Raw genomic sequence first — 14,694 nt, forward strand, 5'->3', positions numbered from 1 at the left:
AAAAAAACATGCAAATGACATACCTGGCAGCGCTTGACTTCTAACTTAATGTCAATCTGCATCATAATGATATTTAGGTATATTTGATTCACCTTCATTATGAGAAAGTCCCATTAAAGTTAGTTTTTATTTCAGTCTCTTTTTAACTTTGTACTGTTGAAAACGTATGATTTTTAAAACTTTAAATTTTAGATTTTCTGGGTCAAATTTTAAGACTTTTTTAACTCTGAAATTCCAAGATTGTTGTCTTGAAAATATATGACTTAATCATCTCATTTTTGTGCCAAAAATGTTGACTTTTTTAAACAAAAATAACCAGATACTCTTTATTTTTGATGTTTCATATTGGCTCTAATATGCCATTGTTCTTTCTGTTTCTAGTCATGATTTTAAAAATATATTTACATCTAATTTTGACAAAGTCAGAGCACGCAAGGTCCAATCCCTGATGGAGCATTATTCTAAATTAAATAAATAAATAACACTTGCAGTTGCAGCCGAGGGAGAGAGTTATGCTGGGGTAACGTTTATCCACTCATGACATTCCTGCATTTACATATGGCACTGTTTTTTAGCCAGATGAGAAGATTGGCTTCTCTGGTGACTTTGAATAAAGATGTTAACATTTGTTTGCATCAGTTTCAATGCTCCATTAATCCCCCATGATTCATCGGTTGGTTTTCTTGACCAAATTACTGGAGCAGCAGACTTTAAACTGGATGCCAAGTTTAACAAAGTAGGGCAAACTGTCGGATAAAATCAGTGCAAACTTGCTGGTGTATCATGAGTTTGATTGCATTTATGTTTGTAATTATTTTATATTTATAATTTACTGCTGTTAGAACAGTTCTCACAGAGAAAGATGGACAAAAAAACTCAACCTTTTATGTCAAACAGTTATAGTTGGCATGCATTTATGGTACACCTTTGCAATGTTTGATGTGGCTTGAGAATTAATTAAAGAAAAATCAAAAATCTGAAGTAAGTTAAGATTCAAATTCACGCTATCTTTGTGTTTTTAGGGTGAAAACTTGGACCTGGCCATCACTAAGGATGAGGTTGTTGTGTTGGTTGGTGAAGGTGTGTGTGCTGTGAAGACTTTAACAAGAAATCATCTCTACTGCGAGCCTCCACCTCAGCAGCCTGCACCAATGCACAACGGCAAGAAACGCGAGGGCTCCGACAATCTGCCTGAATTCACGGTGAGTCCTCCGTTCTTTCGCTGTAAAACCAAAGAACCAAAACGACATGGCAGATGGTGCAGTTCCTGACAGATGACGTTAAATGTGTCCGTGTCTTTTTGTTCCAGGTCCAAATGGGAAACCTGAACTTCTCTCTGGGAAAGGTTCAGTACGATAACCTCGGCCTGTCCACCTTCCCTCTGGAGGCTCAGATCGGAGTCGGGGTCGGAGCGTCAATTGTTGCCCTGATCGTCCTCATCATCGTGCTCATTTACAGGTCAGTTACTGGACTGTGACTGAGGTGGGATTTTACTGTGTTAAAAATGGACTCCCAAAGCCCAAATCATGTGGCTCTTACTGTTAAATAACAAACATTTGCACTAAGCAACCTCGGTACAACAAAAAAGTAATCTGAGTACTATAACGGATTACTTTAAAACGTGTTACCCCCAACACTGCTCATGACTAAATATTAGAACCAAATACTTCAGTTCTATTCAATTTAAAGACATTAAATTCTTTGCTGGAAACTTAATTTGCATAAAAGCATCAGTGCAAACACAACCCATAGCTGGGCAGACCATAAAAGGCGACAAGATCTTTAAAAAAACTTGTTTTAAGAATAAATGTACCAAAACAATCAATTTATTTTCTACACCTGTTTGTGGTCCCAGAGTCCTGGAGCCTATCCCAGCTGTCATTGGGCGAGAGGCAGAACACACCCTGGAATGGTCGCTAGTCATACAGAGGCAAACACACAGGCACGCTCACATTTCCAGCCAATTAGAGTACCGATTAAGTTAACATGCATATTTTTGGTCTGTGGGAGGAAGCTGGATTACCCAATAGAGAACAAACACATGCACACAAGGAGCATGCAAACTCTGCACAGAAAGGCCCTGAACCAGGCTGCTGTGAGGAAACGGCACTAACCCCTGCACCATCATGCAGCCTCAACACTAACCTAACCCACTACTGCATCAGCATGCTAAAAATGCCCATGAATAAATGAATAAATTATTGGTTCAATCACCTTGTGTTTTTTAGTGCCTTTGTCTTTGTCATTCTGCCTTAGATGCTGTTCAGCAGTCTCATGTGTAGTGCAGGGATTTTCTTGTGCTTCAAGATTCTTTATTTTCTTCAGAGGTGAAAAAAAAGTCTCGTTTAATGGAGCCAGATTATCATAATCAAGAAAAATATCAGAGAAATATGTCTAAGAAGATGCCCAGAATTTGCTCTTTTTAGTGTACTGTATCTTTGTTATTTCGGTCAACATCCCCCTGGGCATCATGGGAGCTGTAGTTCCCTAGTTTACCACTAGGCTGGATGAAGAGCATCCTAAAAAAATCTTCAGACAACTAACATTGTCATTCTTGGAGGTATGATCAAGATGAAGTTTTAGCATGCCACACAGAGAGAGGATCAGTGGAGTCACCTTTGGGTGTTGCCAAATCAGGTAGTGTTTCCATTTTGTGACCCAGCTTGACTCTGTGATTAACCCTGATCCTCAGTTGTGGGGGTTTGTTGGGTCAAATTACTTGAGTCAACCTTTTCCCAGGTTTAATGGATCCCACTAATCCAGCGTGAAACTGGTATTACCCGTGCTCTTTGCTCTCTCCCTGCCTGACCCTGCGCTCCCGTCTTTGTCGTCTTTTGTCAGGAGGAAGAGTAAACAGGCTCTGAGAGATTACAAGAAGGTCCAGATCCAGCTGGAGAACCTGGAAACCAGCGTGAGGGACCGCTGCAAGAAGGAGTTCACAGGTAAAAGAGTGAGATGACAAAAGAGAGGGCAGGAAGCAGAGGGAGGAGGGTTTATTTTACTTTGTGGAGGCTTACAGATCTGCTTTGTTTTCACACCGGCCTCATGAAATCATCCCATTACATCACTCATCCTGAATGAAATGTTCCTCTCATCCCACATGTCTGCTGCAGAGGAGTTTAATTTAAGTCTGTTAACACCAGCTAGAGTCAATATTTAGCTGCTGCTACCTCCAGCACTGTTACCACCCAGCTTATTTTGAGTCTGAAACATGGTAGGCACTAAAAACCTCTGACCTCTCCCTCCTTCTCCCTCCTTTGTCTCAGACCTGATGACAGAGATGATGGACATGTCCAGCGACCTGGTGGGCACCGGCATCCCCTTCCTCGACTACCGCATGTATGCTGAGCGTATTTTCTTCCCTGGCCATCGAGAGTCTCCTCTGAGGCGAGACCTGGATGTTCAGGAGTGTCGTCGTCAGACGGTGGAGCAGGGTCTGGTGCAGCTTTCCAACCTGCTCAACAGCAAACTCTTCCTCACTAAGGTAGTCATCCTCTCCATCAGTGCCGTGACTAAAGGGGATTCAAGTAATTGAATCTAGGGATGTACCTGCATTTTCTTTGTTAGACACCAGAACTACTAGTTAGTTAGATTAATTACAAATAATTTTATATGTTGGCCCTCGAACACTGTGTCAGAGAGGTAAAACAATCATCTAACACTAACCAAAGCTGTAGCTACAGTTTTGGGACTTTTCTCCTGTATTTGCTTTCTATAAACCAGCAGTGTAGACCTATGGCAGCATGTCGGGGTAAAGTGGTTTGGCAGTATTTCGATCTAGAACAGTCTTTCTTAAACTTCAGTGCACTCTGGCGTAATTTGAGACCAGAAAATCTTGGGAAACCAAAATCTTCATTCAACCATAACATGAGACTCTGAGTATTTACCTCCATATTTTTATTTCATAAACAGAAGATTTTAAAGCAATTCCTAAGTTTTAGAGACAGTAATCTACAGAAAAGTGTTGGCATAGTCTAAAGCAGTGGTTCTTAACTGGTCTAGCATCAGGACCCACTACCAAGTCTGTATTGACAAATTGCAACCCAGATGTCTTTTTAAAATCATTACGAAGTGTTTGGGGATGTTTGGACTTGAGATGGTGCAAAATATGTTTAAAAACAAAAAATGAGGACACGTTTTTCAAAATAAAAGCATATCATAGATTTTTTTGCCACTTTTTTTTTTTTTGAGGCACAAATCAGTGACCCACTGAAAATTGCTCTGTGACCCACTATTGGGTCACGACCCACCAGTTGAGAACCACTAGTCTTAAGTACAGTTAATACGCCACCAGCATTTATTTTGTTTAAACTGGCATCTGGAAAGTCACCTGTATTTTCTTTTCTGATATTATCATCTCTTTAATTCTACATTGTGACTCCATAAACCCTTTCCTGGTAATGCCAATGCAGCATAGTTTAATGTTCGATGGGGCATCACCAGCTAATTCAGCACCAGTCAAACCATGACACCCGTTGTGACAAAATAATGTTGAAAAGGTTCCATATTAGTTAAATTTTCTGGCTGTGTTGTGTTGTGTTTTTTTTTTTACCAAAAAGCATTTTAGTGTGTAATGAAGTATTTTATTATCATTTAAGAGTTGATTTTAATTTTCAAAATTATGTTCATAGCCTTTCAATGAGGTAAAAGGCCTCTGGTGGGCCACCTACAGGACCCCTAGGACCCACAGTGGGCCCTGGCCCACACTTTGGGAAACACTGATCTAGAGACTGAAGTAAAATTTCTATGTAGGCAATGTTTAACTGGCATTTGTATCAAAGCACTTCATAACCACATCCAGCACAAGCATGTGGACAGTTGTGGAGTTGCAAGCACTCTGTGTAGACTGAAAAAGGAAGCAGCTTATCAGGTAAATAAATGCTAAAGACATGCCTCCTTCAAACTAACTTGCCCTCTGACACCCAAGTTTTTGAAAATAATCTCCAGAAAACCTGAAGGTTTACTGACAAACTGCAAGAGAGGTCTGCAAGGGTCTTTGTCACTGCTCAACTTAAAAAACCTTTTTTATCCATCAACATTTCCAAGTTGAGGCGAAAGAGGCTCAAACTAAAATATTTCATACCCCATCTATCTTTCCAGTGCATAGTTAGCAAATCACATTGCAGTTTATCAGTCACGTGGCTTTAAAAGAATTAGATAGTTTAGGGTTAAGAGTTGGGGATACACCAGCAAAAGATATGCACACACCAATGTTGCATGCAAGCTTATTTTTGACTGTTTTCCAGGTGTTTTTTACCTCTATGTTGTGCCTACACTGCACGATTTCAAGCCAATGCAACTGAATTGTTAAGGTCACACAACAAATGCACATGGTTATTTGCTCACACTGTATGTTCCAGTTGTTCTGCCTCAATGCTCACACTGTGTGAATGAAGTCAGGATAGTCATAAATGTCAGTGGAGTTTCCTTTGAAAAGTTTCACAAATATAATTCTCATATCAGTTCACTCGTTTCATCCTTTAAACTGCTACAAACAGCAACAAAACCTCTCTCACCATCTCACACATACATAAACAACATGGCCAGACAACACCACTAGCAGAAAAAAAATAAATATTCTGTGTCAGATGGAGGTCTGCAGGTGGGCATTCCTGTTATTTTCATTGTGAATTAAGATGCTGTCTGGCAGTTTACAAAGAAAAAAGTTACCCAAAGTTGGAGAAACTGCTTGCATTTCTGCTTTCATTGTGTAAGTGTAGAGTCGCAGGACCAAAATATCAAACAATCTATAAATCCATCCAACTAGTCAGCAGTAGCTGATCAGGCTGAAAGTTTACCCGACCTCAAACTGACTCATGCAACAAAAAAATTCATGTCAGAATCAGCTTAAAATCACACAGTGTACACCTGGCTTTAGACTAGTTGACTAATGAACAATCAAGGAAATGAGTTGGTAGGAACATCTCTGTTTTAAACTTCAGTAGTACTCTTGCATGAGTTGGTGTTTTAACGTTCAGTAGTTACAAACTATTTTGAAAGTGACCCTGAAGCTGAAAGCTCTGATTAAGTTTGATGGCTGCAAAGTCAAAAAATGTTCCTGATCGAAGTGTGAACTTAGATTTTATTCAGTGTCTGAACATGTCAGTGAAAGGATTCTTACATAATCTGACATTTTTGCTACAGATTTTTTTTAATAGAAACAGTTTCCGGTGGGAAAAACAATCATTTTACAGATATATTCATCATAAAATGTACATGTCCTTGAAGTTTTTGCACCGTCCAAATTATATTTGAATCTGAAAGAGCACACATAAACTAGAACACATAATTATATATATATTATATATTATATATTATATTATATATATATTATATTATATATAAATTATATATTATATGATATATAATTATAACATATAGAACACATAATTCGAAGAAATGGCATATCTGTGCAGTTGTAGACCAGTCGTTGTTGTGTCTTTGTCAGTGGACTCTGGTGGCTTTTAACAGAGATGAAGCAGCTGTTTCTGATTAAAGAAAATAATCTTACAGTCTATCACTTCAGGAATCTTTCTGTAATATGTCAGACACTTAAAATAACAATCTGAGCCTGTCAGTGGCAAAAACAAGCACATTTAGTGGACGCACTTTGACCCAGCCAATTAGCAAGCAGGGATTATGTTGCAGCCGCTCCAGCTGTGGTGAGATGGATGGCTCTGGAGATATTTTGGACAATTTCCAAACAAGGATTTCAAATACAAGTCATTTATACACAAAATAGAGCCCAGTTTGTTAAGAAACAAGCATGCCTTTATTCCAAACAGATGCATAAGTTTGCTTTTCCCCCATCAGTTCATTCACACACTGGAGAGCCAGCGGACTTTCTCTCCCAGAGACCGGGCGTACGTGGCCTCTCTGCTGACGGTGTCTCTGCATGGCAAACTGGAGTATTTCACTGACATCCTCAAAACTCTCCTCAATGACCTGGTGGAGCAGTATGTGGCCAAAAACCCCAAACTGATGCTGCGACGGTAAGAAGGGGAATAAGGCCGTGTATTTTAAGTTTATGGTGTTTCAGAGATGTGAATTAATTTCTCATTTCTTCTGCAGAACGGAGACAGTGGTGGAGAAGCTGCTGACCAACTGGATGTCCATCTGCCTCTATGCTTTTCTCAGGGTCAGTAAACATAAATCATGATTATATTGCAGCTGCTGCAAGTACAGGAGAACTGTTAAAACTGTTAGGATCATCAAAGCAGTGCCTTAGAGAAGCAACCTTTAACAGGATTTTATCTGTGCTCATTATTAAAGCATGTTTGGTTTGAGTCTAGGGATGTTTGAGTAAAAGTCTGGGAATAGATGCTTTATTTCACCAAATGTACTGTTTCCTGCAAGGTCTTGAAAAATATGTTCTAATTAACATTCCTCTTACCACCTGCCTTTAATCAGAGTGAACTTTTAGCAGTTTAGGGCAGTGGTTCTGACCTTTTGTCCTTAGCTTAATTAGGATTTTGGCATGCATGCAATCATAGGGCATTGAGCATGCCTACATGAACATTACGTCTCACACGCTGAGAATCTAGAGAATAGAGGGCTTGCCTGTTTTCACCGCAAACCACATGCATCTCCCATCCAAAATAGACATGAAAATGCTCAAACAGAGCCACGTTTACCTTGTTTTAGTAGATATGTATGTCAGTATTGGTAGAATATATTTGCATTATGTTTCTTGAAGACCCTGACGAAGGCCACAAGCTGAAGTGCATGGGTCCAAACTTCAGCTGCTGCAGGAAGCTTTCTTTTTCTACATTGATGGATATTTCACGAGGAAGATAAACACTCTACAACTACATATAAAAGATATTTCCACTGATTCATTTTCACTGGCAAATTCAAAGAAGAATCTTGTTAATGCATGAGTCCTCTGCACCTTCTTTAATTGCAAAAAGTGGCTTGTGTGCTCCAGTTTCTTCTTTAGTTTGCCTGTGTGAAAAAAAATTATTTAGATATATATATTTATGTTTATTAAGATTTATTTTGGGGCTTTTTGCCTTTATTAGAGAGAAATAGAACAGTGGATAGAGCCAGTAACAGGGATGAGAGAGTGGGGAATGACATGTGGTGAAAGAGCCACAGGCCAGACATGAACCTGGGCTTCCTGCACACATGGGGTAACCACTATGCTGTCTACGCCCCACATTAAACGTTTTTTATACAGTGCTGGTCCTCTTCTGAGAGCACCATCCTCCGCCTGTGGAGAAGCTGAAGCACAATTGCTCTCCAGTTTGTGCCGTTCAAGTAAAAGCCTGGTTTATCAGTTCTGTGAAAAGTCTTGGATGTACAGACTGCTATTTTTCCACATTTTCCTGGCTCAGTTTTACAAAATATCAAGACACTCACGGAGAGATTTAGTGATGTAACTTACCTGCAATTTCCACATACAATGTCTGTACCTCCATTCACTCGTGAATGGTACTGCGGTACAAATTGCTCCCTGTCTTGTCAATCAGAGCAGTTCCACTGCCCTTGCTCCCGTGCTTTGCTGGAGATACACTGCAGGTCTATTTTCAGCGCCAGCCGCTGCCAAACCACGTCAATACCCGTGGATGAGAAAGCCCTTAACAGGAAGTCACAAGCGTAGAATATAGGGTTCTATCCAAGTACAACACAATGCATGCACTCTCGATCATAGATCATCACTATATCAACATTACGTCTCATCCTGCAGCGAGAGCAAAGGGTTGCTGGGAGGTCAGTGGGTCACAGTGCTATGACAGCACCACTGACGAGGAAAAGTTCACTTTTTAGGAGATTTGGCCAACGAATTTTACATAAAAGCACAGATCCTTTAAGAAAACATTAACCTTTTAACTTCCTAATGTACTCACTCAATGGCAGAAGCAATAATATCATGGACTTATACTGGAATGGATGATAAATTAACCCCAAAAAGTAAAATAGTCCGCTGTTGACATTCTATTCCTGCGTGAACTCGCAATTCTCCTGTGATCTCTGTCCTCTGATCAGGGCTACACGCTAGATGCACTTCTAGTGAGCTATCTCACCTGACGTTGGTCGGAGCAAAACCGTGGCGCTGTGTATGGTGGCGTAGACATTATATGTGGAAATTGCAGGTTATGAAGAAAGGCAGGGCTGTTCAGCAGAGGGATGAAGCCCACACATGTGCCTGGTTTGAAAGTTGTGACTGTGTGAGCCAGAACTAACACACACAGCATCTGTCACATAGCAAATGGCGCCCAGTCTGAAACAGGCATAACAAAAATGTGACAGTGAAAAACAAACTTTGTCAGAATAGAGTTAACATGGGTGTGAACATGTTTGGTTTGATTTAAGATTGATAGAACCCCTTAATTTGATATATTTTTATATGAATAATTAAGCTTTTGGAAGTCTTGTGAAAATATCAGATGAATTTCGTGACATTTGTTGAGAGCAAAGGGAAACTCCACCACAAATATTCCCATGCTGAGTTTCACTGAGACATTGGGAAATATTTCATGCCAATCAAGCAAAAGTAAATACTGAAAGTATGTTGTATGAAAATATGCCAACCAACTTTTCCTAAAGTAGTTAACATTTTTACAGAAAGTAAATCTCTCAGCCCACACATCTGAGAGTCAATGACTTAAAGGAGGTTAAAGAACGTCCTTGTTATTGAGTCTGTGTTATTTGAACTGTCCATTCCCTCCTGCTGAGTGAGTTAGGCTTCTACTAATTAACTTCGGCATGTCTCTGTGTGTTTAATGTTTGTGCAGGACTCTGCGGGGGAGTCTCTCTACATGCTGTTCAGGGCAATAAAGCACCAGGTAGATAAAGGACCGGTGGATGCTGTGACGGGGAAGGCCAAGTACACACTCAATGACAACCGCCTGCTGCGAGAGGACGTGGAGTACAAAACCCTGGTGAGGACAACTCTGACCTTTAAAATGATTGTTTGCATCTAATTAGGACTGTCACACATCCACCTTCAGCCTACTCTTGTTATTAATCAGCTGTTTTTTATCCCCCTGCAGACTCTGAATGTCTTGGTTCAGGGTGGAGGAGTGAACGAGAGCCAGCCGCTGCCCTCCAAAGTGTTAGACTGTGACACCATCACCCAGGTGAAAGAGAAGCTGCTGGATCAGGTGTACAAGAGCACCTCCTTCTCCCACAGACCCCACGCTGACTCCCTGGACCTAGGTGAGGATCTAAAAGACACCACAGTGAACACTTACACTTTTCAGAGTTACATCAGCTGTCAACTTGGGAATAACTGGGTACACTTGCTTTCCATGCAAGTGTGTTTTATTTATGGTCCAGTGCTGCCCCCTACTGCAAGAGAGGGTTAAATACAACAAAAGCTCATTAAATACTCTGTTATTCACTAAAGTCATCATTTTATTAACATAACATATGCTTTTGATCCTAATTTCAAATCCTTTAATATCTAAACACCAGCTGGATTATATCAAAACCCCATAAAAATGTGCATAAAATGTGTAGTTTAGTATCGCATGCTGGTTATTATGGCAGCTTTAGCCATAAGCATTCATGAACACACATTATAAAAGAGGAAAGGATCCATAAGGTCATCATAGTAATTCTCTTTCACCATACCTTTAGGCCAGCTTCTATCGCAGGTAGCAGGGTGGGTAAATTATTGTATATGTTTTTATAATAATGACAGTAAAATTACAGTCACAATCGACGTCAACAAGACCAAGATAAACCTACTGACAATAATATAATCTCTCATTGCCTTATTAAATGTTGTCAGACTGTTATGTTTTCTCTAATGACAATAGGTACAGTAACTTCACAATGACACATAGATACACAAAAGATAACCAAAAGATTCTAAAATTATAATCAATTATTTAGAATTTGATTAAGCCTATTTTGGAGAGAGTCTGGGACATTAGATATTGTTTAACCTCTTTAAAAAAGCAGGTTCATTTAACCTTGTGATGATAGATGGAAGACTTGCCTCTAAACAAGACAGTATGCTGCGTTTGGTATATTAAAAGTGTAAAATACCCTTTGGAAGCATGCCTTGTACTAAAATTGTGACCATTACAACTAATTCTGCCCTGATCAGCTGATCTAATGCCAGCCCTCATCAGCTCACGGCCAGCTGATTTGCTCTAAGCGCGCTATTGGCTTATCGCTCCAATGAGGCCTTATTTAAACTGCTCTTGCCTGGCCAGGCTCTGCAGCTCTCTCTGCAAGCTGCTCTTCCAACCCTCCTCCACACCAGCTCCTCCTTTATTCTGCTTCTAACTTAATTTATGCCATATACCTGACCTTGCAGACACTGAAGTGGCCCCAACATCCTTATATATTTCTGTAAGTGGCCCTCAGTGGAAAAAGTATGGACACCCCTGGATTATATTGAGCATTTGGCATTTTATACAATGACTTTCATACACTGTAGCACAGACCTGAAGCATGATAGACGACAATCAGCAGCACACCTGTACCACGTACAGTCCATATAGGTGGCCATAGCATGAACGATTATTGGGATGAGGTGTTGCTGATAGCAAGAACCCTCTTGTATTGATTTTGGGTTTCTGGGTAGACATGGTAAGTTCTAATATGACTCATTATATCTCTACAGTATCATGTTTACTGAACTAACTCACTTTGTAGCTCGAATAATCACCAAGGTAAAACAATATGAATGTGATGAGTTTTAGTGAGCAGAGAGATACTACTGCATTCATGTCCATAAATTTTGCACAACACTGTCAAAAATACAATATTCATATAGAGTAATGGCCCGTCCTTCTGTTATCGTGTCACTGGTTAATGCACACATTGTCCTGACTCTGTCTGCTCTCTTGTTCAGAGTGGAGGTCCGGTGTTGCCGGTCATCTCATCCTGTCAGATGAAGACTTAACATCTGTCGTTCAGGGCAACTGGAAACGCCTCAACACGTTACAGCACTACAAGGTCCAGTTCACTGGCACGCCATCTCTCCAAACTTAATCCTAAACTTTGTACTAACCACTGTGGATTTGTGAGGAGATTGTGTTAAATCCATGCTTTGTTTTGTTCATCAGGTTCCAGACGGGGCCACGGTCGCTCTAGTTCCTCGTCACACCAAACACATTCATCATGACAACCACGACTACGTGGCAGGAGAGAGTGAGTCAGCACTATTACTATATCAGATCAGTGAATAATAATCAGTGGCAGGAGTTCCCTGCGGGTCAATACAAGTCTAAACAGTTTTTTGAATATTTCCCATGCAGAGACTCCGATGCTGGAAGATGCAGATGAAGGCGGAGTCAGACTGTGGCATCTGGTGAAAGCCAGCGAGGAGCCGGAGCTGCCCAAACACCGCAGAGGAAGTTTGAGGGAGAGAGAGCGGGCCAAGGCTATTCCTGAGATCTACCTGACCCGTCTCTTGTCCATGAAGGTATAAATACATACATAAAATCATAAACTGATGTCTTTCAGACAGAGCGGCATAACAAGTTTCCACCATGAAGCTCAGGGATATAATGCAAATGTAGTGGATGCAAAAAAAGTAAAAGAGAGAATGTGCACCATTGTACACAGGGGGAGAGGAAAAGGAGACAAAACTTAATTTGATCCTCTGTCCTGTTGGAACTCTGTTTACCAGTGACATTTGTAAAAAAAAAAAAAACTATAAATCACTTCAAGAGTCTGAATGCCGTATTTCTTAAAGAACTGAATGAAACGCATATGAAGGTGGGCACTCCATTCACCAGGAGTATGCCATGCATGCTGGCAGATGCTTGGCCTGTACTGCCTCTTGTATTGTGTAATTTTGAATGATATGATGGTAATATAGAATGCCACAGGAAAATTGAAGGAGGGTTTAACAGTATGGAAAAATGGCAAGCATCTAATCCTACTATATACCACCTAAAACCTCTCTGTTCTTCTCTCTCCTCTTTTTTGTCCTACAGGGGACGTTACAGAAGTTTGTGGATGATCTGTTCACAGTGATACTCAGCACCAGTCGTCCTGTCCCATTGGCTGTCAAATACTTCTTTGACCTGCTGGACGACCAGGCAGGACAACACGGCATCTCTGACCCAGAGACGATACACATCTGGAAGACGAACAGGTACAAGAGGGACTCACACCAACACAGGGAGACCGCTGATCTGTATTGTACTGTTGTGTGAAGGGCTGAGATAAGGCTTTCCCATTTATCAAAGATGACCAAACACTGAGTTTTACTCTTGTATTATTGTTTAAGGAAATGCATTCAAACCACCAAAGGAGGATTAAGGAATAAGCCTGATGTAATGTTTCTGTACTGTTTCCTCTATGTCTTCAGTCTGCCTCTACGTTTCTGGATCAACATCGTAAAGAACCCTCAGTTTATCTTTGACGTCCAGGCATCTGACCACGTGGACGCCGTGCTCTCTGTCATCGCTCAGACCTTCATGGACTCCTGCACCATTGCTGAGCACAAGCTTGGACGGGTGAGGCCAGATGAAGAATTGGGAGCATATCGAGTTCAAGCTGTGAATGATGTTTCTGTTGGCTGGCAGCTGCTCTACTGTCACAAATGGAGTTGATGACATTGATACAAGGTTTGATGCAGCCTCCTGTCCATGTTTCTCTATTTGGTCCTCACTCCCTTTGTTCTCTTTGCACAGGACTCTCCCATAAACAAGCTGCTGTATGCCAGAGACATCCCCCGCTACAAGCAGATGGTGGAAAGGTGGGCTCAGATTTCATTACAGCTGAAAACACACAACAGCTTCATGGTTGATTTAATATCAAATACAATGCAGACATGTTGTTTTTAAAGGATCTGATTGTTTATATATCTAAAATACAACAAATAAAATATAAAGCTGTTTTAGCCATCTTGGTGTATAGATCTGGGTTTTTCCTTTCTTAGTGATTTGAGATCTGATGTTATGGGTCTAATCTCTGCAGGTACTACGCCGACATCAGGCAGACGATCTCAGCCAGTGACCAGGAGATGAACTCGGCTCTGGCTGAACTTTCTCGGGTGAGTGCAGCCGCTGCTCTGAGCTTAAAATGTGGAGAGATAAGAGAGTACAGACACACTGATTGACCTCTAACATGAATACTTTGTGTTTCAGAATTACTCTGGAGAGCTGAACTACCTGGTGGCACTTCATGAGCTGTACAAGTACATCAACAAGTACTACGACCAGGTGTGTTTATCACTCAGATAGTTGTATTATTTCTTTTTCATTTACATTTATTTAATCAGGAAAACTTCAGTGAGATCAAGAATCTCATTTACAAGGATGTCTTGGCCAAGACGGGCAGCAGCACAATAAACAAAGACACAGACATACGAAACAGAGTGGTATGGAAAAACAAATCCTGAGTCACAGAGCAGAAATTCATCGGTCAAAACATCTACAACCCAGTGCATCTTCCTCCAATGTCTTCAATCTACCTTTCTAAAGGTTTATAGAGACCAGACATAAGGTCTCCTGTTGCAGATTCCAGGCTGCAGGAGCAGCATACCTGAAACTCCTTTCACCCATTTCTTTGTGAACAGAGAGAAAAAGTAAATGTTGTTACTGAGTCACAGAGCGAAGGCTGTAGCTTCCAGCACTTTTCACATAAATGAAGTCATAAAAGTATAATGGAAGCAGATTTAGCCAGATTTAGCCTATGTGTGGTCAATGAAGGTCAACCTACTCGATCATACAGAATATAACGATGACTAAAGGATTTAAGGTTTGTTACAAACCTCAGCTC

The 14,694-nt window shown here is 40.7% G+C and overlaps 1 protein-coding gene across 4 annotated transcripts in view; it reads left to right on the forward strand.

The window, feature by feature from the left end:
* Positions 1-14,694, forward strand: part of plxnb1b (plexin b1b) — a 211,665-nt gene that overhangs the window by 191,433 nt on the left and 5,538 nt on the right. For all 4 annotated transcript variants that reach the window (XR_005991453.1, XM_041779107.1, XM_041779095.1 and 1 more), the window contains 16 exons: positions 1,023-1,202; positions 1,310-1,458; positions 2,842-2,942; positions 3,267-3,484; positions 6,814-6,992; positions 7,072-7,138; positions 9,738-9,884; positions 9,996-10,161; positions 11,813-11,916; positions 12,027-12,111; positions 12,219-12,385; positions 12,903-13,063; positions 13,280-13,427; positions 13,605-13,669; positions 13,891-13,966; positions 14,061-14,135. Coding sequence is in view for 3 of the 4 variants with exons in the window: in XM_041779107.1 (XP_041635041.1) it covers positions 1,023-1,202; positions 1,310-1,458; positions 2,842-2,942; positions 3,267-3,484; positions 6,814-6,992; positions 7,072-7,138; positions 9,738-9,884; positions 9,996-10,161; positions 11,813-11,916; positions 12,027-12,111; positions 12,219-12,385; positions 12,903-13,063; positions 13,280-13,427; positions 13,605-13,669; positions 13,891-13,966; positions 14,061-14,135 (2,088 nt within the window). In the remaining variant the exon portion in view is untranslated. The remainder of the gene's footprint in view (positions 1-1,022; positions 1,203-1,309; positions 1,459-2,841; positions 2,943-3,266; positions 3,485-6,813; positions 6,993-7,071; positions 7,139-9,737; positions 9,885-9,995; positions 10,162-11,812; positions 11,917-12,026; positions 12,112-12,218; positions 12,386-12,902; positions 13,064-13,279; positions 13,428-13,604; positions 13,670-13,890; positions 13,967-14,060; positions 14,136-14,694) is intronic.

The sequence above is a fragment of the Cheilinus undulatus genome, linkage group 3, assembly GCF_018320785.1.
Source record: "Cheilinus undulatus linkage group 3, ASM1832078v1, whole genome shotgun sequence".
Taxonomy (NCBI): Eukaryota; Metazoa; Chordata; class Actinopteri; order Labriformes; family Labridae; genus Cheilinus; species Cheilinus undulatus.